The sequence below is a fragment of the Canis lupus genome, chromosome 37 (genome assembly GCF_048164855.1).
Source record: "Canis lupus baileyi chromosome 37, mCanLup2.hap1, whole genome shotgun sequence".
In the NCBI taxonomy this organism is placed as follows: Eukaryota; Metazoa; Chordata; class Mammalia; order Carnivora; family Canidae; genus Canis; species Canis lupus.
In genome coordinates, this window is record NC_132874.1 from 16,876,094 (window position 1) to 16,901,018 (window position 24,925).

Consider the following 24,925-nt stretch of genomic DNA (forward strand, 5'->3'; position numbering starts at 1 on the left):
TTGAAAAAAAAATTGAACATTGAACACCCATTTGCTCACCCACTGGATTCTACAATCTTGTCTTTTATATTTGAACTAAAGATGCTGTTTCTTGGAGATAGCAATTACTGAATGTATATTTGCTAACTCAATCCCAGTGTGAATATCAGACAAACGGTGTTATTTGCGAGAAGAAATGAGAGAAAATTATGAGGCAAGACAAAGAAAAAACGAAGAACTATATAAAGCAATGGTAATATCTGAAGCAATTATGTAAATCTGCTAATACAAAAAAATGCATTCTTTGTAAGGCAGCCAAACAAAAGCAAATATAAGGTTTGGAAAATTAAATTCATCATTGACCTTTTAGAGTTTGCAAATTGTTTCATTGTTCTAGGGTACATTAACTGTGTGTGTCATATTTTCAACAGTTTAGATAAGAGATTTATCTCCTAATAGGTTATTAAACTTCCTCTGTATTTGGATGATCAAAAAACCTATGAAAGACAAACTCCGCTTCCCCCTGAATTTCCAGTTTCTTTAATGGCTGAAGCACAGAAAGCAGAACCAGGCGTGGAGAACACGCCTGGCCTTTCAGAGAGACAAACAGAGGAAACCATTTGTGCATCATTGGATGATAAAGCTAAATCCTCCCTACGCTCTTCTCAGGGTTAGTAGACCATTTTCAGCATTCTTTTGTTAATACTTCCAGTTGTGTAATATTTCAGAAAACTGAGAAAGAAGTTTTAATTATTAATATATTTCTTTTTATGCCATTATGCTTAGGGAGAATGCAATCATTGACAAGAACATCAGTTTTCATATAGCTTAATTATTAAGTAATTATAATAATTATAACATTGCTTCATTGAAACGCAAGACTTTCTCCATGCTTTGTGGCTCTAAAAATATTTTTTAGTTTTTTGGGGGAGCTTTTTGACTTATTTTCTTTCTCAGTTCTAGAGCCAGGCTTTCTTGCTTGCTCACAAGAGTGGTAACCAACACATGGCTCTGCGAGAGGAAGCAGTCTCAGAAGGAAGTTCTCAAATAATGTAGTTTATTTTATAAAACTCTGTTTTCAAAGACTGGCTTAATCAAGCACTAAATGAGCAAATAGCATTCTTTGAACTATTTCACATACAGAAGTTTCAGCCTACAGGAGAGATATATTAGAAATGACTATTATTTTTTTTGCAAGACAGTTATTTCCTTTACCAAAAGATTCACGAGATTCTTTAACAGATTGGATCCTCTAGCAGTAATAATAGTATTAGAAAGAAGCAAGAGTAGGGGATGGATCGGTAGTAGTTGTAGTAATTATAGTATTACTTGTAGTATGAATAGCAGCACCTATAGTGTTACCAGCATAATTCTAATGTTAGAAGGATTACCAGTGATAATAATTACATGTGATACAGCTTTTCTTTTCGTGTACCAGGCATTGTAGTCGAGATTTTATTTTTTATTTTAGAAATTATTGAATATTTTAAACATACTGTATACAAAAATAACATAAACCAGTAATTAGTACCCAGCTGTGTTCATTCTTGCTATTTTGCATCTTTGCTGTACATCTTTTTTTTAAATAAGTAACATTTTACATGTGATTAAAGGCTTCTGCAAACCGCTTCCTGATTCTGTTTCCGACCCTCTGAGACTTCTTATTGATCATTTCCATGTATGTTTCAATACATTTCCTACATATGAATGTAATTATAAACAACGTGTAATATCTTTTCTATGTTTTTAAAGTTTGTGTAAGTACCATGCTTTATATCTATTTCTGCAACTTTATTTTCTCTCAATATTATCCTTGAGATTTACACAACTCCTGTGGACACACTTCTATGTATTTTTGGTTTATTGATTTTACTGCTGTATAATTGCATACGTGGCAACATACGTGATTGTAACAAAATTTGTTTATTTTTATCTTATTTGTTGTTTCCAGTTTTAATCTACTGTAAGCGAGATTACAGTGATCATTCTTGGACATGTCGTTCTTGTGCACAGAGGGGCAAATTTCACTAGAGTATAAGGTATTTCCTGTACTGGAGAGAAGAACCACTACATCACAGGGCACACACTTTTAAAATGTATAGCATAGTGACACACTGTCAGCAAAGTAGTGTCAATTTGCCCTTCTAACAGCTATGTAGGAGTTTGTCTGGCTCACATCCTATCAATCTTTGTTATAATCATTTTTGCCAAAACAATTGCAACATAATATCCCATTGTTTTAATTAGAGTATCTCTGAATGTGGCTAAGTTTGAGCATATTTTTCATGTGTTTCTGTTGACCTTTTGGGTTTTACTTTTCATGAATTGCCTATACACATATTTTGTTCACTTTTCCTTTGAGCCATTTTTGAAACTGTTTTCTTATTGATCTGTAAAAGTTCTTGATTCTTTTCTTTTTTTAATGTGGGATAAATCATGGGAATCATTTGATTTCTAATTCAATCTTTGACTGTTACTGATTATTCAATCATTCTATTTAATTCATTTGAAAAACCAATTAAATTAAGTTAGTCATAGTATTATATATTATGCTTATATTACATACACATGTATAATGCAATATTATATATACTTATATTAAGTAAATAATGCAATATATGTTTTATATTATACAGATAATATATATATGTTTGTATACATAATATATTATTTTTAAAGTCTATTTCCTTTTGTTACAGTTTTATTGAATAGAGGATACACTCAGATAGTTCAATAAAATCTGCCTCCCACAGCAACCTAGTGCTTCTCCTTGGAGGAAACTATTTTTTTTTGTGTGTGTGTATCATTCAATAGATGTTTTATGTATCTAAAGGAAAATATATAAAAATACTATTATAATTTTTAAATACCATTAAATTCATGTTCCTCTCTTCATTAGTATGTTCCTCTCTTCATTATTAATATTGGTTAATATATGCCTTCTTTGCTTTTCTTTAAGAGTCTTGCTTGAGTTTTATCTTTTTATTCATTTTTTAAAAATATACAACAGCTCATTTGCCTCCATTAAGACTGTCTCTCCATTGATCTTTTGTTTTCTATGTATTTATACTCAGTTTTATTGTTTCTTTCCTCCTATTTCCTTCAGGTTTTGGAGGAGTTATCTTTTAATCTCCTTGATTTGAAAGCTTAAGTCTTTATCTTGAGTTTTTATTTATGTGGTCGGTATGTATGAAATTTCCAGTTCTGACTAGATCTGTCCTTTTTTTTTTTTTTTTAGATTTGTCCCTTTATCCCTGTTGTTCTGTCAAATATTGATTTCTATATTTTAAGTGCCTGCAATTTTATGATTATTAATTTTTGTGTTATTTCTTTTATACAGATGTAGTCTCCCTCTATATGTCTGTGAATGCTTCATTTTATATTTATTTCTTCTGATACTAATACTAGCACCTGATTTTTTGGATAAGTATTTTTATGGCATATATTATTTTTCTAATTTTATTTTAAAAATTTAAAACTCAACCTTGGTGGTCTTCTGAGTATAGCTTAACAGCATAAATCTGAATTTTATTTTTGTATTCAAGACAAGTAGTTATAGTATGTGTCTTTTAACAGGTGAGTTTAGTTTTTGTAAATACTGTTATTACTGTTATATTTGCATTTGCTGATAACATTTTTTACAATTTATTTTAGCTATTCTATTTCTTTGCTTTTAAAAAATAGTTTCCTTAGTTTCCTGAATTTTTCTTTAACCAAAAATAATTTTCTTTTTTTGTTTATTCTCTGATGTTTATAATCTTATAGATTTTATTGTTAATTATTTCAGATGTTATCCTGAATTTTCACATCTACGTATTTAACTGAAAGTTATTTAAAAAAATCTAATTTCATCTGGTTTTTCTCTTCTCTTCCTGAGCATGACAAGGACTTTTAGTATGTTTTACCTACTCCTCAAATACCTCTGTTAAACAGAAAACTTAGTTTCATTTGTTTTGTTTTTTTTTTTGGTCTCAATAGAACATTAATTTACTGATATATTTGGCCAATATTTGTGTTTCATAATATTTTTTATGTAGTTGTCTTTACTTACATTTTTCTTCTTGTCGAAAAAATTGTTTAGTATTCATTTAGAGTTTGGGTCTGTAAGTGGTAAATTCTCTTAGCACTTGTATGTCTGAAAAAGTCTATTCTTTTCTCACTTCATTCACTTTTCCTCATGTCTGTCATTTATCCATGTATACATTCTAGGATAGTAAAAAGTCTCTCACTCTTTTCTTGGATGTCTTTTTGTGTCTATTGCAGCTATTGAGGGGTTGGTATTAAGTGGGTAGCCACTGAAGGATCTTAAGAAGGGAAGTGATTTGAGGGTGCCTGGGTGGTTCCATTGGTTAAGTAGCTGAGTCTTGATTTTGAGTCAGGTCATGATCTCAGGTCTTAAGTTTGAGCCCTGAGTCAGGCTTTCCACTCAGTGAGGAGTCTGCTTGAGATTCTTTCTTTCCCTCTCCTGCTGCCCCTCCCCCTGCTCTCTTTCTCAAAAATTAAAAAAAAAAATTAAACAAAAAAGAAGAGAAGGGACATATTTCAATATCTATTTTAAGCAGTTCTCTGTGGTAATTTTTAGGAGGGTTTATTTGAAAAGGGCATATCTAAAACCAGATCAGTTGGAAAAACTCAAGAGTGGTGCCATCCACAGAAGAGGGCTTGAATTAGGGCAGTGATAGTAAAGTTGGAGAAGATAGTATAAATCTATAAAGTATTAAAGGGTGTAAGGGAATAAATATAAGACTAAGAATAAGAATTTTGCTGTTGGTTGATTGAATATTGATGATGAGGGATGATTAAGGATGATGCTTCTCCCTATCCCTCTGCCTGCAGCTCCCTCGCTCATGTTCTCTCTCTCTGTCAAATAAAAGTCTTTTTAAAAAGTGTATTGTGTCTCATATTTGAGACTGTGGATTTGCTTTACTTGTAGCCAGAGATGATAGGTGACTGGCATCATGGTCTGGTTTTGCTGGGTAATGAGTAGAGCTGGTTGTCCTCAAAATGCACAGTGTTAAGTTGAATTTAAACATTCTGTGTTGGAATTCTGTAAGGTTCCAAATAAAAAAATAAATATTTTTTATTTTAAATGTGCATATCACAGGTGGATAACAATGAGTGTGCCATTATCAATATACTTGGTGTGGTACAGGGAGGAAGGAGGGGGTAGGGGGCGTAGAATGAGCCAAAGGTAATGACAGAGTGAGAAAGAGCAGAGTGCCATTAAAAAGGCAGCCAATGTCAGCCCCATTCCAAATTGATTGGCAGGGCGGCTCTATTGAGGACATTTGTGGATGTTGTGTTTCAGACTCACTATGTGTCTACAGGAAAATGACTTCTGCTGAACATCTTTTCTTTATGTTGAATCAGACTAGTTAGGCTTTACAACAGGAGGTCTGGGATGCCTTCATTTTCTGAAAACAAATGACTTCAATGTTAGAATATTATCTCCTTAATTTGGGAATCCAAGATATAGAAGGGGGAAAAAAAGTCCAAACCTTTTCTGATGGTTGAATATCCTCAAGAATTAATAAGTCGAGAAATGTAAATGAAATGATTGTAATTTCATTAAATAAAAACATAGAGAACATTGCAGTTGACTTTTTGTTTAAATATCAAGTTCAAATGTCCAGTGAACTCAAACCATTATGTGGGACACTAAAAAATGTACATCTGTAATGTGGATATTTCTTTCTTTCTTTCTTTCTTTCTTTCTTTCTTTCTTTCTTTCTTTCTTTCTTTCTTCTTTCTTTCTTTCTTTCTTTCTTTCTTTCTCTCTCTCTCTCTCTCTCTCTCTTTCTTTCTTTCTTTCTTTCTTTTTCTTTCTTTCTTCTTCCTTTTTTCTTTTTTCTTCTTTCTTCTTTCTTTTTCTTTCGTCCTGGTTTTATTTCCTCCCAATGTTTTAGGATTAAGCACGGAACTCAAAATCTTATTTTAGAATTTTTAACTTTTGAGAAAGTAGCTTCTGACTTAGTAATAATATTTCAGTGATACTGACATTTTAACCTAGTTTTAGGGTACTGAGCCCAAGACTAGAAGCAATTACTCTTAGACCATTTTTCACCAGATCATTTTTGCTTTTAGTTTTTCCTCAGGGTACTGTGGCTATATTTCCCACACTTACTGCACCGTGCTCTGAACTTGGCTTTTAGAATGGTGTCCTCAGTTCCCCTAAAAGGTGGACAGGTGACACTCCAAGAACATGAATACTGACATAATCTATATGAAAACACTATGTACTGGTAGAGGAAGAATCATTTATGTTCTAAGAAAACGATTGCAAAAGGCTAATTTGCATTTGCTCTGCTCTGAGCTCAGAAACTGATTCAAGTTTCACATTCAAAGACTGCACAGGGACGTTTTGCTCCTATTCATTATAGATTTATACAAGAAACAAAACATAAAAATCCCTCCAAATACATTATTTGCTACATGGCTTATATTTATTTATTTTTCTTAGAGTCTTCCTAAACATATTATTAGCAGTTAATATTCCCCATGGGTTTGTTTTCTAATATATCAGGGCTATGCTACACTATGCTGTTTCTGCCACTGATATGTTGCTAAGAGATTTAATAATGGGTAAACAAACACAACATGTGGTAATTCATTTCAAATTAAAAGTTTATTAAACTCTGGCTTGATGGTTTTCTGGCTATTTACAATTAAAGGAGCGGACCTTAGGGAAGGGGTGACCACGTGATGTGTTCATGGCTGCAACGTTTCTATCTGAAAAATATGTTTATGATCTTCCACAAGCTGTCTCACACTGATAGGCTCCATACGTAATCTGCTGAATCTACTTTAGCTGTCAAATCATGAAAAAGTGACTAATGCTCACTTTCAAGCACATATGTGCATGCACATGCATGCACACACACACACACACACAGACATTTGAGAGGATTCTGAATTTAATCCCAAGGCTGATATTTTAAGTGATGATCAGCCTTGCAAATAGGTGGATGCCTGAGGCCAGGAAGTATGAAAGGCTGGAAGAAAAGAGCCATGATATAACTTTTGGGTTATTACCATCTTTTAGGCTGTTTTACTTTTTAGGGAACAGACTAGGGAAATATTTGTTATGCTTGATAGTTTTGTTTTGTATGTGCCTACATTGCATAAACAATGGTCTCTGGCAACATTTATATATGTTTTGTGATGCAGAATTCAATTCAGGAGAGTTTTATTGTATAACCACCATCAACAAAGCACACTGCTAAATGCTTTGGGAATACAAACCAAAATAACATGCAGTCCCAGACCTGCTGGGGCTTACTTGAGCCTAAGCTTACTCTTCCTCTGAGAAAACACACACACACACACACACACACACACACACACACACACATTGAATAGATGATGGGAAGGTGTACCAGCACTCTATTTACATACAGGACCAACAAGCCTTCTGGGACAAGCTTCAGACTTGGAGAAGTGAAGCAGATGCAATTAGATAGTTAGATAAGAAAGAATAAAAAGAAAGATAGTAAGATGAGAGTGGGAAATGTATGCTGCCTGTCAATCAGACTTTTCTCTAGCTCACTTATCTCACAGTGGAATTCCCAGGGAGAAGGGACTTCATGGAAACACTCAGCAACCTGCTAAAAAAGAGAAATTCTCAATGAAGTTATGCAAGACATGGAAGTCTACAATATAGTATAGTACACACTAGCCTGTGACACACTGAGTTATGTTATATACATATACTATGTTCTCTATGCTACAATTCCATAATCCAAGTTGTTACAGAGCCCACTATGGGACAAGATAAGTAAGCACATCATGAGTTCTAATGGACTCTCAGAAACAAATGAGTGAGCTTTGGGGGACAGGTGAATTGCATGAACTCTTTTTTTTTTTTTTTAAGATTTTATTTATTCATGAGAGACACACAGAGAAAGGCAGAGACACAGGCAGAGGGAGAAGCTGGCTCCCTGTGGGGAGCCCCATGCAGAACTCGATCCCAGGACCCCAGGATCATGACCTGAGCCAAAGGAAGACACTCAACCACTGAGCAATCCAGGTTACCCGCATGAACTCTTTTTAATGTAATCCCATTTTAAGTCCTATATCAATGTAATCTGGAAAATAGTTGTTAATTTCACAATTTTGATCTGGGGCTAGAAAGGTAGTTTGGAGTTCAAAGGGCAAGCATTAATGGAGATGCTTTTGGATACAAGAAAAGCCATTAGAAAAGTTGAGAGGTCAGAATGGTACAAAGTATATTTGAAGAACTGTAAGGAACTATTGGGTTCCAGCATACATTTGGGTAAGGAGTAATAGAAGGCAAAGAGTCCAGTAAGAATGCCACACCATCATCTCAAAAAAGAGATGATATGGGTAGGATAGTGGCAGTGGGATGCAATCAAGAAGTCTCATTTAAGAAAAATGCTAAAGTTGAGTCAACAGGATTTGGTAGATGACTAGCTGTGCCATAAAGAAAGACATGAAAATTATAGTCAGGAGTATTTCTATCTCAGGATCTCAGAAAATAGTGTTGCTCTTGTCAGAAGTGAGATACTCAAAGGGGCAGGTTTCAGATAAAACCTGACCAGTTGGTTTGATCAAATGGGGTTTAAAGTATTGGGGAAATTAAGAAGACTGTGACTACATCAGACTTGGAAAAAAAATGGATTTAAGTTCAAGAGGAACATCCTAATAAGGATGGGTGTCATCCTAATAGGGATGGGGCCTAATAGGGTGTCATCCTAATAGGGATGGGGCCTAAGACACAAAACAAAGAGTAGAAAAATTCTAGGGGACAGATGAGAGAAAAGGATGAAGTAAATTGAAAAGGAGCAATCTGAAGAAGTAGAAGGACCAGGAGTTGTGGATTCATGGAAGCTATGGAGTTTTGAGAATCTCAAGAAGGGAGAGAGGGTGTTTCATCAGCAAAATATTATGTTACAGCACGATTCAAACTCTAAATGCTTACAAATCAGTTAAGATCTAGTTAAGATCTAGTTAAGATGTGAGTTCTGATCCAGTAGGTCTGAGATGGGCGTTAGACTCTTTAGTTCCCATATGATGCATATGCTATTGGTCCATCCGTGAACCTCACTTCACCTTAGCAAGGCTCTGGAAAGATTGACTCAGGCAAAGATGAAAAGACAGTTTGCTTTGAAAAGAAAGTACATTTTGATGCCTTTTGAGAGAATACATAATAAATAAGGGCACAAACCAAACTGCAATGACCAAAGGAGGGAACAAGAAAGGAGAAACAAAGGTGGTACATATAAAAGACACTCTTGAAAATGAGGAGGAGAGAGAGTTTCAACAGCTGCTTAATGGAGTCAAGGGTTGAGGGAAGATTTTATTTATTTATTTTTTAATGGCTGAACACTTACTCCTCTCTTGATAAACAATGGGAACATACCTGGAGGAGGAAACCTTGAGGATGCAGGTGAAAGAGAAGAAAATTGTCTGGACAAATTCCCATCATAAGCAAGATAGGTGGGAGAGGTGAGTGCTGGGAAGGAGAAAGATAATTTCTTCCTCTGAAGTAAAAGAGAAAAGAGAAAAAGGCAGACTAGTTTAAAAAATTCTCTGATATTTTCTATGTAAGAAAAAATTTTAAAAAATACATTTTTTTCTTTTTAAAGAAAAACAATTCTTTGTGAAATTTAGGAAATGTGATACATCATTGAGGCACAATGGTGTTATTTGAAATTCTAAGTTTAAGTGTTTTAATCTTACTAAATATTTTCCCCTACTGGCCCCTCTCAAGATGAGCTACTCTTTTCACAGTTGCTGTAGGTTTTGTTCTGAGGACAAAATAAAGATGAAAAGAGCTCTGATACCTTCCAGAACAGCTGAGCCACCAAATGTAAAGAAGCACCTACTTAGAGAGAACATGAGTTAATTGTGGCACTCATTTTTTATCTAACATTGTGAAGAAATATTGAGACCCCATTTTACTGCTTCCAGATGGGTTAGTGATATGGAGGTCAGATATATGTTCTCTAAGCCTCCCATAAGAATGGGACTGTGTATCCAGGAAGCCCAATTCAAAGAACCTTTCAAATAATGGTTTTCCATTCTGATACCTAATTATTTTTTCCTTCAGCCTGTGATCCTGTATGGGTGCTTCCTTGGCCAATAGACCACTCATCCATCTTTGGAAGTACACTTCTTTGGGAGTATAGATAATTGGATGAGTCCATGGTCTCTTTCTTCCTAGAGCTTTCTCATTGATAATTATAAGTACTATCATATATAACAGGAAGCAAAGAACCACTATTCTTTCATCATGTTTACATATATTGAAATCAGTTAATATTACATGAGCCTTTTCATTATAAAACCAGACCACTCGAACCTAACAACAACAAAAAAGTGCCACTTGAAATTAATCAAATGTTGATAAATTCTGAAAGAAGTCTATTCATACTTCTATGTTAATTTGTCTATAGCCATGGTTCAACAAGCCTAATAAAAATGCTTCTTAATTTTGCCTATATATTGAATCTTCCATGGAGCTTTAAACACATACTCTTGTCTGGGCTTCACCCCAGAACAAATGTATTAAATCCTCAGGGGGCAGGACCTGGACATTGTCATTCCTAAAAAAAAAAAAATCTCCTTCTGGTGATCTAATGTGCAGCCAGACTTGGGAAACACTGATGTGCAGCTGTTGATTGCTCTGCTTTTCTTCAATTCCTATAAATAGAGCAAGGTGATTTCCACCTTAGGGTATACTGTTGTCTCTCATGAATTAATAAATTAAATCTTTAAAAAAATAATAAACTAACATACAGTAAAACTGACTTTTTTGAGAGTGCTAATGTACTTTAGATTTGTGTGATTAGCACCACAATCAGGATAAAGAACCAAACACCTTCCTTTTCCTTTCTACTCTCTGCTGCAGGGGCATCCTTACCCTCACTCCCACTCCCACCCCCACTCCTACACCCTGGTACTCCCTGATCTCTTTATCATCCCTAAAGTTTTGTATTTTCAAAATTTTCATAGGGTACATAATCTTTTGTTGACACTGCCTTTTTTAAGTCAACATAGTGCCTCTGAGACTCATGTGAATTATATAGATCAACAGTTCATTCCTACTCATGACTGGATGACATGCCACTAAATGGATGTACCACAGTTTATCTGTTTACTCATTAAAGGACATAGTGATTGTTTCCATTTTTATCAACTATGGATAGAGTTGCTATAAGTATTCCTACACAAGTTTTCATGTGAACATAGTATTTCTTTCTCCAAGAGATATAGCTAAGAGTAGAATTGCTAGGTTGGATAATATGTGTGTGTGTGTGTGTGTATTTTGTTTGTTTGTTTGTTTGTTTAGAAGGAGAAAGAGAGAGAGCAGGAGTGGGGGAGAGCAGAAGGGGAAGGAGAGAAAAAATCTAAAGCTGACTCCATGCTCAGGGTGGAGCCCAACTCAGGGCTCCATCTCATGACCCTGAGAAGATAACCTGAGCCAAAATCAAGAGTCGGACACTTAACCAACTGAGCCACCCAGGTTCCCAGATAGTATATATATATATATATATATATATATATATATATATATATATTAACTCTATAAGAAGCTACCTCTTTTACAGAGTGGCTATATAATTTTGCATTTCCATGAGGAACATATGAGAGTTTCAGTTGCTCTGCACCTTTGTCCACACTTAATATTGTCGGTTTTATTAAAAGTCATTCTAATTTGTATTCAAATTAAATTTGAAATCATAATTTCAATTTGTATATTTTTAGTGGCTAATTTTATTAACCATCTCCATATGTGCTTATTGGCCATTCATATTAATCTTTGGTAAAGTATCTGTTTAGTTTTTTGCCTATTTGGAATTGGGTTGTTTGATTTTTGTTGTTGTTGTTGAATTTTGAGAGGTCTTTCTACGTTCTGGATACAGATCCTTTGTGGGAAAGGTGGTGTGCAAATACTTTCTCTCTGTCTGTAGTTTGTCTTTTTTTTTCTTAATTTTTATTTTCAGAGCAAAGGTTTTGAATTTTTTTAAAGATTTTTATTCATTTATTGATGAGAGACGCAGAGAGAGGCAGAGACACAGACAGAGGGAGAAGCAGGCTCCATGTAGGGAGCCCGATGTGGGACTCAATCCAAGGATCCCGGGATCACTCCCCAAGCCAAAGGCAGGTGCTCAACTGCTGAGCCACCCAGGCATCCCGAGGTTTGAATTTCAAAAAATCAAAATTCAATTCAATTTATCAATTTTTTCAATGGATTGTACTTTTGAACTTATAACTATGAGCTCTTTGCCTAATCCTAAATCATAAGATTTTCTGTTATGTCTTTCTTCTGAAAGTTTTATAGCTTACATTTTATTTAGATTGATGATCCAATTTGGATTTAGCTTTTGAATAAACTGTGAGGTTAAGGTTGAAGGTTTTTTGCTTTTTGTTTTTTGTTTTTCTTTTTATGTATGACAGTCTAGTTGTTTCAACACCATTTGTTGAAAAGACTATTCTTTTGCCACTGACTGGCCTTTACCCTTTTGCCAGAAAATAACTGGCCATGAATGTGTGGTTCTATTTTTGCAATGTAATCAGTGGCCTAGTGAGAGGGCCTTGCAGTACAGTATACACTGTACTGTCCAATCTAAGTCATGAGTAGGGGCAGGAGGAGGGCAAATTAATTAGCAGCAGTGAGAACATAAGAAAACCGTGGCCTAAAGTCTTCAGGGAACATAATATGAAGACTTGTATAAAATTGATCACCCACACAGTAGGTCTCTTAATAAATAATGAACACATTAAGCTCTAGTGGCCAGCTTGTCCATAGATCCTTGTTCTGAATTCCAGTTTTATGGACCTTCACCTACTCTCCATCTGGGCTTCTGGTATATATTTTTAGTCAGTAATCTGAAAATTAACAGTTGCTTTGTTTCTATGGGAGAAATATGAATCTGATATATGAAAGTGGTTTATATGACTTTGCTTTTGACAGTTTGAGTAGAGTTTGCCGAGAGACTGCCCAAAGAATTTCCCGTTAGGTGTATCTCTGCTCACTCAGTTAGCTTTAAAGGAATGGGTGCTTCTACAAAGTATGCTTAGATTTTCAGACTTGGAATGGCCACTTCAGACCCACCATTGGGTGTGATGTTTGAGGCAGTTTTTAGACACGACATTTATTCTTTTGGGTTTCTTGATCTTCAGATTGTGTGAGTACAGCTTGGTTATCTGAATCCAAAATTGAACCTCAGGGACCCACAGTATGTTTCAAAGTGATTGATCAGCATAAAAAGCTAATTACCTGCAATTTGAAGATGCCTTTACTTCATACATCAGGGAAATGCATCAAAATATTTGAAATCCTAAAAATGCTACAAAACATTTTAAATTAATTTAAATGTTTTTTATTTTTATTTTTATTTTTTTAAAGATTTTATTTATTCATGAGAGACACACAGAGAGAGGCAGAGACACAGGCAGAGGGAGAAGCAGGCTCCACGCAGGGAGCCCAATGTGGGACTCGATCCCAGGTCTCCAGGATCACGCCCCAGGCCAAAGGCAGGCGCTCAACCGTTGAGCCACCCAGGTGTCCCTTAAATGTTTTTTAAAGTGTCAAATGGTCAAGATAAATCAATCCTTGCTTCCCTTTCTCCTTCCTTCCTTCCTTCTTATCAATGAAGTTGTCATTTTGCAATTTACAAACTAAGTAAGATTTTCAATAGCTGCACTAAAGTCCTCAAAGTGAGGCTCAGCTGGGAAAGTTCCGCTGACATGTTGTTAATTGGAGATGCAATAAGAATTATATATATATATATATATATTATAAATAAATAAAATAAAAATGTGTTTTCAGCCTCGTCTTATTTTGTGAGCATCTTTCACATCCACTGTAGTTAATTACAATGGTTTCTGGTCTGATCCACTTCAATCTCAAAGTCATTTCAGAATACCCCTGGAATTGAGAAAGCTTTAAACAGTCGTGCAGGTCTCTAATTGTAAATTAGTTTTGACAGAACTAAGGCGCAGAGTCCTGCCTGATTCCAAAGTGATGCTAGCTGACAAGCCCTCGCCGCTCCAGGAGCAAAGAACATGTGGGAGGAATTGTTCTTTTACATTTCACAGCTTGTCATTTCCTCTGCAGGGCAGCCCCTGCCCCCTCCGAGAGCTCCCAACGCCCATAAGGGAAGTGTTCCCACTGATGTAAAGGAAGTAGAGAAGCAGTTTAACACTAAGGAAGGAGGGAGGCGGGTGTGTCAAAAGGATCTGGGGGACAGAGAGACGAGATGGGCTTAAAACGTTTCCAGCAGGTTAGAATCTTTGCTGTGTTGCCTTCTTTTGTGAGAAAAAAAAAAAAAAACCTGAAAAATTACTTGGAAGGGTTGAAAAAAAATTTTTTTGGGGGGGTTGAAGCTACCCATTTAAAATTCTTTTTTTTTTTTTTTTTTTAAGGAAATGGCAATAAAAATGAACATGTCACATGTGAATGATCAAAATAAAAGTTTAGGGAAAAAGTACAAATCTGTGCCTGCCACCCTATTCCAGTATGTTTTTAATTACAGAGTGTGTGTGGATTCGATTGACAACTGCAGATTACAGCTTGTGTTTTCAGGACATTTTACACCCTCGCCGTTTTATTTGGTCTCATATAGTCATCACACTCTGCTTTCTTTCTGTACCTGTGCTATGAAACAGCATAGTGAGGAAACAAAAAAGGGCAACTGAGTTGCGTTACCATTGGAACTGGCTTGTCATCCTTCCCACTCCGTCGACATAGGCCATTGCAAAACTCTTCAAGTTATCAATACTTTAGGAGCCGCTAACAAAGTCATTTTTGATAATATCTTTTATATTTTTTGAAATAGTTGAAAGCGTTTTTCAGGATGTATACTTTACTGATTGTGGTCTTTAATGCAGAGGTAATCAATACTTACTCCTCCCTCCAGACACACATACCGTTTTGTGGTTGTGTGTGTGGTGTGTGTGTGTGTTCCTTCTGTTATGGGAAATAGGTTGACAAATGCAGGTACCTTGTCTATTCAGCAATCGCTCAAACAAATGTACTATCCACAAAAATAATCTGGTTTTTCCTTGACCAATCTCTCTTATTTAATCTTGGGTTCTCAGGGCCTCAAGATATCCTTACAAAATGATGTTGCTGAAGTGGATATTGATGACAAATAATATCATAGTTCTCTACTGATATAAGACACCACAGTTGACCAGGTTGGGAAAATTTGAACCTTTCTAGAAAGCCTTAGGAGTAGTGGTTTAGGAAGGAAGGATCCCTGTGGACCTGGGATAAAACACACTTGTCTTTGGTCTCACTATTTGACCAGAGCATTCCCAGAAGACCCAAAAATCTAGATGGACAGTCTTGGACAAGCTAGAAATAAGAAACTGTGGCAGTAAAATGTACTAAATGAATTATGGTGTAAGAAACCATGGATGAGGAGAATTTGCTCCTCAGACATGACAAAGCAGTAGCCTCTGACATGGCTTTACAATTGTTATAGTTTATAGAACTGATTTTAACTACTGGCATTTTCATTTTTTAAACATTATTTTATTGTGGTAATAACATAATATGAGAGCCACCCTCTTAATAAATGTACAATACATTGTTGTTAATCATATGGCTGATGGGTACAGCAAATCTCTAGAATGTACTCATCTTGGAAAATGAGATTTTATGCCCTTTGATTAACAGCCACCCATTTCCCCATCCATCCACGATTTTACTCTCCAGTTCCCTGAGTTTGACAATGTTAGATGCTTCTTGTAAGTGGAATCACAAATAGACATTTCTCCTTAGAAGACATGGTATAGGCTCTCTGTGCAAGTCCTTAGCAGGAAACATTTCCTTTGGTCCAGTACCATCCTTTGCAAACTGGAGAAACTACAAGTGGAAATGAAAAATAAATCGTATTGTGAGTCATAGCATGAATAAATGGGTTCATTAACTCTTTCTAAACATGAGTCTGGCTTTGAACACTTTAATGGTCTGACTCATTTAGTTCACCTACTTCCACTGACTTCCTAGGAACAGATGATTGACTTTGTTCAAAGTGGAAATAATTAGAATCAAAAATGCTAGAAAGGGATGGCAATTTTTATTCACAATGATCCACTTAGTCTAATTAGACAATCCCCATGGAATAAGAAATAGGAAATATAAATTAGAAAATAGGATTTTGAGTCAAACAATATTTCCTTTGGCGTGAAGTTGGAGAAAGTCAGTCTCTTGGAATTATACTCATTTCTTAGAGAAATCAGTCTGTTCTCAACTGCTGACACCTTAGCAATGAGTGATAGAAGGACTTGGTGCTTTGTGACACCATACATAACACATGGTCCTGGAATATTTTTATTGCTAGAAGGTGATGAGTTTGACCCACCTTTATTTGCAAAACCACAACTACTGTTTGGGTAAGATTATTTGCTTCTTAAATGAACACTGGACCTTAGCTATTTGACTAGGATTTGAGCATTTAGAAGTTCGTAGGTTTTAAGTTGTAGTGAGAAAAATCCTGCAATGGTTTTGACGTGTGTTGAATAAACTTATAGAAGGTGCAATGCTAGTTTTAAAGGCACGGATGGTTCCTGTAGTGTAGTGGAGAGACATAGGTTGTGCAAACAGAATTTGGTGAAAAACAATAATACGAAACCCTAAATCACAAATATTTCTCCTTTCGTTCTATCCATCCTCTCTTTTCAAATCAATTCTTATTAGTTAGTTGCTCTACAATTAGACTGATGTCTTACTTTAATCAGCAAGCATGTCTTCTCCAGCATTATGATGGTATCAATTACATGAACACACCCACATACATGCATAAATGCACATAAAACTTCCTAAGGCCAAGTATTTAAAAGGTGCCATCAGTTTTTAAAGACATTATAGCATTTTCTTTTTAAATCATAACTAATTATACTTCCTTTACTTTTGCTCAGATTTATAATATGACATCTTCCCCCACCCCAAAAGACTTGTAGATACAGGCATCTTGTGTGTGAATAATTACAATGAATTGAAGTTTTATTTATTTATTTATTTATTTATTTATTTACTTACTTACTTACTTACTTATTTTTTAAGATTTTTTTTTTATCTATTCATGAGAGACACACAGAGAGAGGCAGAGACAGAGGCAGAGGGAGAAGCAGGCTCCATGCAGGGACCCCAATGTAGGACTCCATCCTGGGACTCTAGGGCTATACCCTGAGCCGAAGGCAGATGCCCAACCACACAGCCACCCAGATGTTCCTGAATTGAAGTTTTAGCTGAGTATAGTGAACTAGTTGTTGGAGACACCACCACGAGTTTGTCATTTTGATGTTTTCCCTGTAATGCATGCCATGCTGGATAAAACCAATAGTTCTTGAATATGTTGGTTGGCAAACATTTTCTCTCCATCTACAGCTTGCATTTTCATCCTCACAGTTGAGCCCTTCATAGAGTAGAGACTTTGAATTTTAATGAAGTTCAATTTATCAATCGCCTTTTATGGTTCAAGGTTTTAATATCAGGTCTAAAAACTCCGTGTCTAGCCCAAGACCCTAAATATTTTGTCCTATTTTTTTTCAAGAAGATAATCCATTTCAAGTTATTTTTAATATAAGGAATGAGGTTCAGGTCAGTTTTCATTTTATTAATATCATTTTTCTTTGAGAACAGTTGAACAGATGTCTAGTTTCTCCAACACCATTTGTCGAAAAGGATATCTTTTCTCTGTTGACTTGTTTTTGCACTTTTCTTAAAAATCAGCCATTGAGCATATTTCTTGAACTTTTTTCTGACTTCTCTGTTCTAATCCACTGATTTATGTGTCTGTCCCAATATCACATGGTATTGATTACTGTAGCTATATCGTAATGCTGTGTAATTCTTTTCACACACTGTTGGATTCAATTTGCTAGTATTTTATTGAGGATTTTTTTTGGGGGGGAGGGCAGACAGAGAGAGAGAGAGAATCTTAAGCAAACTCCACGCCAAATAAGGAGCCGAAAAGGGTGATCTCACAACCTGAGATCATGACCTCAGAGGAAACCCAGAGTTAGACACTTAATGGACAGAGCCATCCAGGTAAACCTTATTGAGGATTTTTTAAGTTTCTGAGATATATTGGTCTGTACATTTGTTGCTGATGCACTTTGCCTGGTTTTGGTGCCAGGATTATAATGTCCTCATTACATGATTAGGAAGTGTTCCCTTCTCTATTTTTTAGAAGGGATTAAAATTGTACAATTTGTATTAATTCTTCTGTATATTTTGGTAGGATTGCCTAGGGAAACCATCTGGGCCTGGGGTTTCAAAATTGTGAATTCAGTTTATTTAATGGCTGTAGGACTAGTCAGATGATCTATTTCATTTTGGATGAGTTTTGGTTATTCTTAGTATTTGACGAATTGGTCCATTTCTTCTAAGTTGTTGAATGCATGAGCAAAAAGTTATTCAAGGTATTCCTTTATTTTCCTTTTTAATGGATGCAGTATCTGTAAAAATATTCTACTTAATTCCTGGTTTTGGCGAATTGTATCTTCTCTCTTTTTGTCTTTTGTCATCTTGCTAGAAGTTTATTAATTTAATCAATTTTTGGAATTCAATTCAATTTCATTGCCTTCTATTCTAATCACTATTATTTTCTTCCATCTACTTAATTTGGTTTTATTTTGCTCTTTTTCTAGGTTCTTGAGGGAAGATCTTAGATTATTGATTTTTCCTTTCTCTGACGTGAGCATTTAGTGCTATAGATTTCCCTCTCAGCATTACTTTAGCTGAATCTCACAAAAGTTGATCTTCATTTTTATTCAGTTCTATTTTTTTATTGCCTCTGAGATTTCTTCTTTGACCCACAGATAATTTAGAAGTGTGTTTAATTTCCAAAAGCTTAAAGGTTTCTCCTTGTTTTTCTGTTATTGATTGCTGGTCTGATTTCATTATGATCAGAGAACGTATTCTATGTGATTTCAATTATCTTCAGTTTGATGAAGTTTCTTTTATGTCCCAGGATAGATTTGTGAATGAACCATAGGCATTTGAAAAAAAAGTATATTGAGCTGTTGTTGGGTAGAGTTTGTGTTTAAATTGATACCGTTTCTTGATTGTGTTGCTCAAATTTTCTATATCACTGCTGATTTTATGTCTAGTGGTGCTATCATTTGATGAGAAGGGAGTTAGACGATTTACATTTAAGGTAAATATTGATATGTTAGGGCTTAAGTTTGCTGCTTCTAAAACTTGTGTTTTCATTATGCCTTATTTTTTATTTCTCTGCTCCTCTTTACTTCCTATGTATACTTGAACACTTTTAAGAATTCCATTTTGATTCATTTTTGGTTTTTGAATGTATCTCTTTGTGTAGTTTTCATAGTAGTTGCTCTGTGTCTTGCAATGTATATATGTGACTTATCATAGTTTCTAATAGTTTACCTGCTTGAGTCAAGTGAAGACATCTTACTTCCATTGAAGTCCCTTTACCTTCCCCACTTTTAAATATAATTGTCCTGAGTAACACAGTGTTATTATGTTTCCAATCATCTAATATGATTTATGATACATATAGGGGAAACAAGAATATATACTCACATTTGATGATCTCCATTTTTCTCTTTCCCTTCCAGATACTTTAAAATTCCTTCCTTTATCATTTCCTTTATTATTTCATGTTTGAGGAGCTTCCTTTAGCCATTTTTTAAGGATAGGTCATTGAGTGTATTCTGTTTTCTTTCCTAAGGATAATCACTGGATATAAGATTTGTGGTTGGCAATATTTGTCTTTCAGCACTTGAAAAATGTTGTGCTATTTTGATCTCCACTATTTACCTTGTGCATCTAGGGCTCCCACTAGATCCTGCCGGTAACCCCTGGGAAGATAGGAGCTTCTCCAGGCCTAGACACCTGGTGCTCTGGGTGGGAAAAGAAAGTTCCTGCCTCAGGATGTTAAGAGGCTTCCTAATCCAGTCACTAGTAGCAACAGGATCCACCTTCTAGTGCCACTCAGCTACCTGTTGTGTCTTGGTCAGAGAGGGCTATCACAAGCAGCAGGGGAGGAGAGTGCATCCCCTGGATGCTCATGCCAGTCTGACTTCCAATTTATCCTCCTCTCCAGCGCTACTGGACTTACTTGGTGCTGTTGGTGGGACTTCTTTTGAAAGGTAGGTGAATGAGTCTATCTAAAGCACTATCTGCTGATGGGATGTATTTGAAGATGCTGGGTCTAGGTCTTCTGTTGGGTGGTTGGAGGGTGGGATAAAATTGCCTTGCCCTACATTGTTGCTCTGGTCCTGGGGTCTATAATTACTTCTCCTTCTTCATTACACCTTTCAGAATTCTCTCTTGACTGCCTTTTACATGATTTCTGGGGGTTATAGTTATCCTTAGAAGGAAGGAAAAGGGAGAAATGAGTCTAAGTCATTTAGTGCTAACCAGAAGCCCTTTGTTATTATTTAGGATCCCATAGCATTTTGAAAGTTTCTTAGCATATCTTTTTAGACTTGAAAAATATGGAAGCAGAAAAATGCTTTTAATTGTGGTAAACGATAACATGAAACTTACCACTTTAACCCCTTATAAACTGTATACTTCAGTGACATTCAGTACCTTCACAGTGTCATGCAACCATCACCACCATATCCATCTCCAAGCTATGTCATCTTCCCAAACTGAACCTCTGTCCCTATTACACACTGACTCCCCATTCCCTTCCTCTCCCAGTCCCAGGCAACAACCATACAACCATACAGCTTTCTCTCCCTATGAATTTGACTATTGTAGGTCCTTCTGATACATAGAATTATACAGTCTCTGCTCTTTTTTGACTGGTTAAATTCACTTAACATGATGTCCTCATGGAAAGTAGTACAATTTGAATTGGCAAAATGTAGTACTCATCGAAGTGTTTCAAAACACTTGGAGAGAAGAATTTTGAATTAGTATTTAACTTGGGACTTTGAAGCCTGTAAAGCCTGATATGGAGTCAGAACTCAACAATGTAGCAATCACTATTATTTTCTTCAGTGCTTTGTTATTTCTTCTCTTCTTAGCATGAACAAGTAAAAGTTGTAGGGGGTTGAGTCAAAATTCTATTTTTATTTGTATTTGTGACAACTAGCCATAATCTCTGTCTACCACAAGAAATGAACAAAAAATTAATCAATAGAGATAATTCAAATCAGTGCAAATTCAGTGGTGGTGGTGGGGGATAGAGCTACGGTATTAGAGTCAGGTTTAAATTCAGGCCTATTTTCTTATCATTTAATGTCTCTTGTCAAGTTCCTTAAACTCTCAATCTTGTTTCTTCACTTATGAAGGGGAGGTAGCAGGCCCTATTTGAAGGTTAGTGATAATTTATGTAAAGAATTTTATATATGTATATGTGCCTGGATGGCTCCATCAGTTAAGTGTCTGACTCTTGATTTCAGCTCTGGTCATGATCTCAGGGTTGTGAGATCAAGGCCCACAGTTAGACTCTGCATTGGACTTAGAGCCTGCTTAAGATTCTCTCTCCCTCTCCCTTTGTCCTTCCTACCCTGTGTGCACTTGCACTCTCTCTCTCTTTCAAAAAAAATATATATATTAGGTACTCACTAAATCACCCTTGTGTTATTGAGTTGATTACCATAATATTAGATACATCCACATTTATATCTATATCCTGCTTAATTGTGGTATTGGTCAGTGACTCTCTCTCTCCTTACCTGTAATTTTCTTTTAATACTAGAGACTTACTAGTGGGGAAAATAAGTTTTTATTCTAAATAGCTTTGAGTATTCTACATTCAGTGAAAGTGTTAGTTGATGGTAACCAAGGAAAGCTCATGAGAAACATAATAAAATTTCTGAATTCTTTCATCGTGCTTAAGATGGAGAGTTTAATATTTTTAATAATAAGGAAAATAGATGCTTTCATGAAAAATATTTTCATAAAAGGGTAAAGTCTTCTTAAGGATGGCAGAAATAGGGACGCCTACGTAGCTCAGCGGTTGAGCACTTGCCTTCGGTTCAGGTCTGATCCCGGGATGTGCGATTGAGTCCCACATCAGGCTCCCTGCGAGGAGCCTGCTTCTCCCCCTGATTATGTCTCTGCCTCTCTCTCTCAGTCTGTGTCTCTCATGAATAAATAAATAAATCTTTTTTTAAAAAAAAGGATAGCAGAAATGGGTGATGTTTAAAAATTATTCTTAGAGAGAATAACCAAATATATTTCTGCTCTTACAATAATATTTTATTAGGCAAGGCATGCATGCATAAATTTATTTTTATCCTACAAAGGCAGAATACTCAGAGATTTCTGCTGGATTGATATCATGGCAGGAATATTTGCAGTTCTGTGTCAGCAAAAGGTTAATCAAATAGTTTGAGTTAAATAAGTAGCATACAGAAATCCGCATTTAAAAACTGAAAAAATACTATATGAAGTGTATATATTATTACCAATCAACTAGCTGCTGAGATTCATAAGTAGTACTCAAATGTCACATGTGTTGAAGTTCCATGTGGACAGATTATGATACAATAGTTTGGAAAGAAGTGAATGTAGAGATGGTTTTGTTGTTTTTCTGCTGCTAATAATATTAAAACATCCCCAAATATTAAACCATTAAGCTTCTTAACACTTTTAAGAAATCAATTCATAAAATATGCCCTTTATCTATTACCAAGCACTTTGGACTTTGGGGGGAATAATCCTAGCCAAACCTAACCTCCAATTTTATGATACTTGCCCTTTGTCAACAGTTAAATTTAAAAATCAGTTTGCTTATTTGTTCTTCCTATGAAGAAAGAGAAGAGAATTTCTTGTTTCTTGACATTTAGACAAACATTTATCTATTTATGTTTGCAGCATCCAAGAAGTTAGTGTTTATAGGTTGAAACCATGCTGCTAGCCAAAGATGTTGTCAACTCATTGCTTGAATTTATGTAATTTTTAGTTTGTTCACTATATCCTCATATAGATATTGATGATCTTTTTAAAAGTGGTTAAAACTTTTTTCCGCTTAACTAGAAACTAGATATTAAAAAAAATCACATTCCAAAAATTTGAGGCATCTATTTCTGATGTAGATAAACAATGCTAAGATTGTGGTCTGTGGCTGCAGTCAGGGTCACTGCAATATGTCATTGAGAATTCATACTTTGGTGCTTATTTTGGCCTTTAAACTGTTCATTTGTACTGTGAACTAGATTATATGCTTTTAACTGTCAGTTAGCTGAATGCATTTCAAGTCAATTTACTAAAATAGTCACTGTTAAGCGGTATATTTGGACAGAGTTGACACCTTTGACATTTTCTAAAATGGCAAAAATAACTGTATTTAAGGGTATGATTTATGAATGTCGTGTGCCTACAGAACTTCCATCTGATTATGGTTTTCACATAAGCTGCTGAGACTCTTTCCACAAACTGCTGAAAGAGCAACTAATTAGTGTGGTATGATCAGATATTTCACACAGACAGACACACATACAGAAACACATAAAAACATAATATATAATCCAAAACCTGTGATCTTGGTTCTTCTTAGAATTGCCTTTGTCTAACGAGAGAATGGTTGAGGCCACAGCAGAAGCAGTGGAAGTGAGGGAGAAAGGGTAAGATTGATAGAATAGAACTGCCTTTATGAAACACATACACTTTGGTATAAATAAGGAAAGCAACTTGCAATGATTAAAAAGTATTTCCAATCTTTAGTTGTCTTCTAGATTGCTGGCTTCTATTAAAAACTTCTTAAAATAATAGATAGCTTTAATTCTTCAAGCAAAAGAAAAATTATATCATCTTAAAGATTTTCTATATTTATTGCATAGATGTGACTTGACTATGGGGGAAAAAAAGAGCAAAATCTCTTGTATTGCAAGTTTTAAATGTACCAGGCTAAGGTTTACTTAATTAGAACCTCGAGGCAATAAAGGAGCCCTTTTTAAAATTCTGTGATTCTTAATATGCTAAATAATGCAAAGCTTCGACTCTTCAAGCATGAGACACACATCTGGCAGCTTAACATTTAAATTACAGGGGGAAAAATTTCTCACTTCAGTAGTAATTTTCTCAAAGAATAGAAAATGTATTACAACTAAATTTAATTTCTTTTTAGATTTCCATCCTATCTAATTGCAGACATTTTTTCTAGATTCTTTCTATTTATTTTTTTACACATATTTTCTGTACATTTTATTAATGTTTAATCTAGGATGCTTTTCACTATTAGAAGTCTTGAAAAATTGTGGTGTATTTTTCTTAGTAAATTGTCTTGAGAAATCTATCTGATCTCAAGTAATAAAGAAATGGTCTAGAAAATAAAGGGAAAATAGAATTTCAGAGACATACAAAAATATTACTGACAAAAAGGCAACATTTTTCAGTTAGTTCCACTTTCAAGCCTTATTTTTTTTTCTTAGTATTAATGTTTTCTCTGTTTTGTCATTTTCTGGCTGTTTTCATGCAAAAGTTATTATAATCAGCATTCTTTCTTTGTATTTCTCCAAAGGATAGTGTCAGATCCTTGATTAATTTTACAAAGGTCATTTGGAAAAACCATTAAAAATATGCCAAGTGAAAAAGATTAGCACAGCACAGGGAAAACACACTTTTATAAACATATACATTTATATATAGATAGGGTACTGTAATATACAGTTTTGACAAGTGTTTTCCTTATGCACCTCATACATTATTAAAAATGTGACTATTCCATTTATTTTTTCTAGGTGATTCCAGCTGACACATTCCAAAGGCATCCGCAGGTTTTTCTTATTTATAAACACTTTGTCCTTTTCTCAATATAAGAGGATCTGATAATTAATTGAATAGTAGTTCCATAAAATAAAACGAACTTTTGAAAGAATTAACCTATATTTGTATTACTAACACATAAACAGGGGTGCTAGTTAGCCCATGACAAAGCTTCTTAACACTAAATGGATAAATGTATCCATTTATACTTTTAATTAAAAACAAACAATATTGCAATGTCCACTTTTAGTTATGACGGAGTAGCTCATTTCA

At 35.1% G+C, this 24,925-nt stretch overlaps 1 protein-coding gene across 3 annotated transcripts in view; it reads left to right on the plus strand.

The window, feature by feature from the left end:
• Nucleotides 1–24,925, plus strand: part of LOC140626176 (orofacial cleft 1 candidate gene 1 protein-like) — a 187,607-nt gene that overhangs the window by 140,674 nt on the left and 22,008 nt on the right. For 2 of the 3 annotated variants that reach the window (XM_072813780.1, XM_072813782.1), the window contains one exon: nucleotides 439–2,372. The exons of the other annotated variant lie outside the window; for it this stretch is intronic. In XM_072813780.1, coding sequence (XP_072669881.1) covers nucleotides 439–654 — 216 coding nt within the window. In that variant the 3' untranslated portion in view covers nucleotides 655–2,372. Of the gene's footprint in view, nucleotides 1–438; nucleotides 2,373–24,925 lie in introns of those variants that run through there. 3 annotated transcript variants of the gene reach the window in all.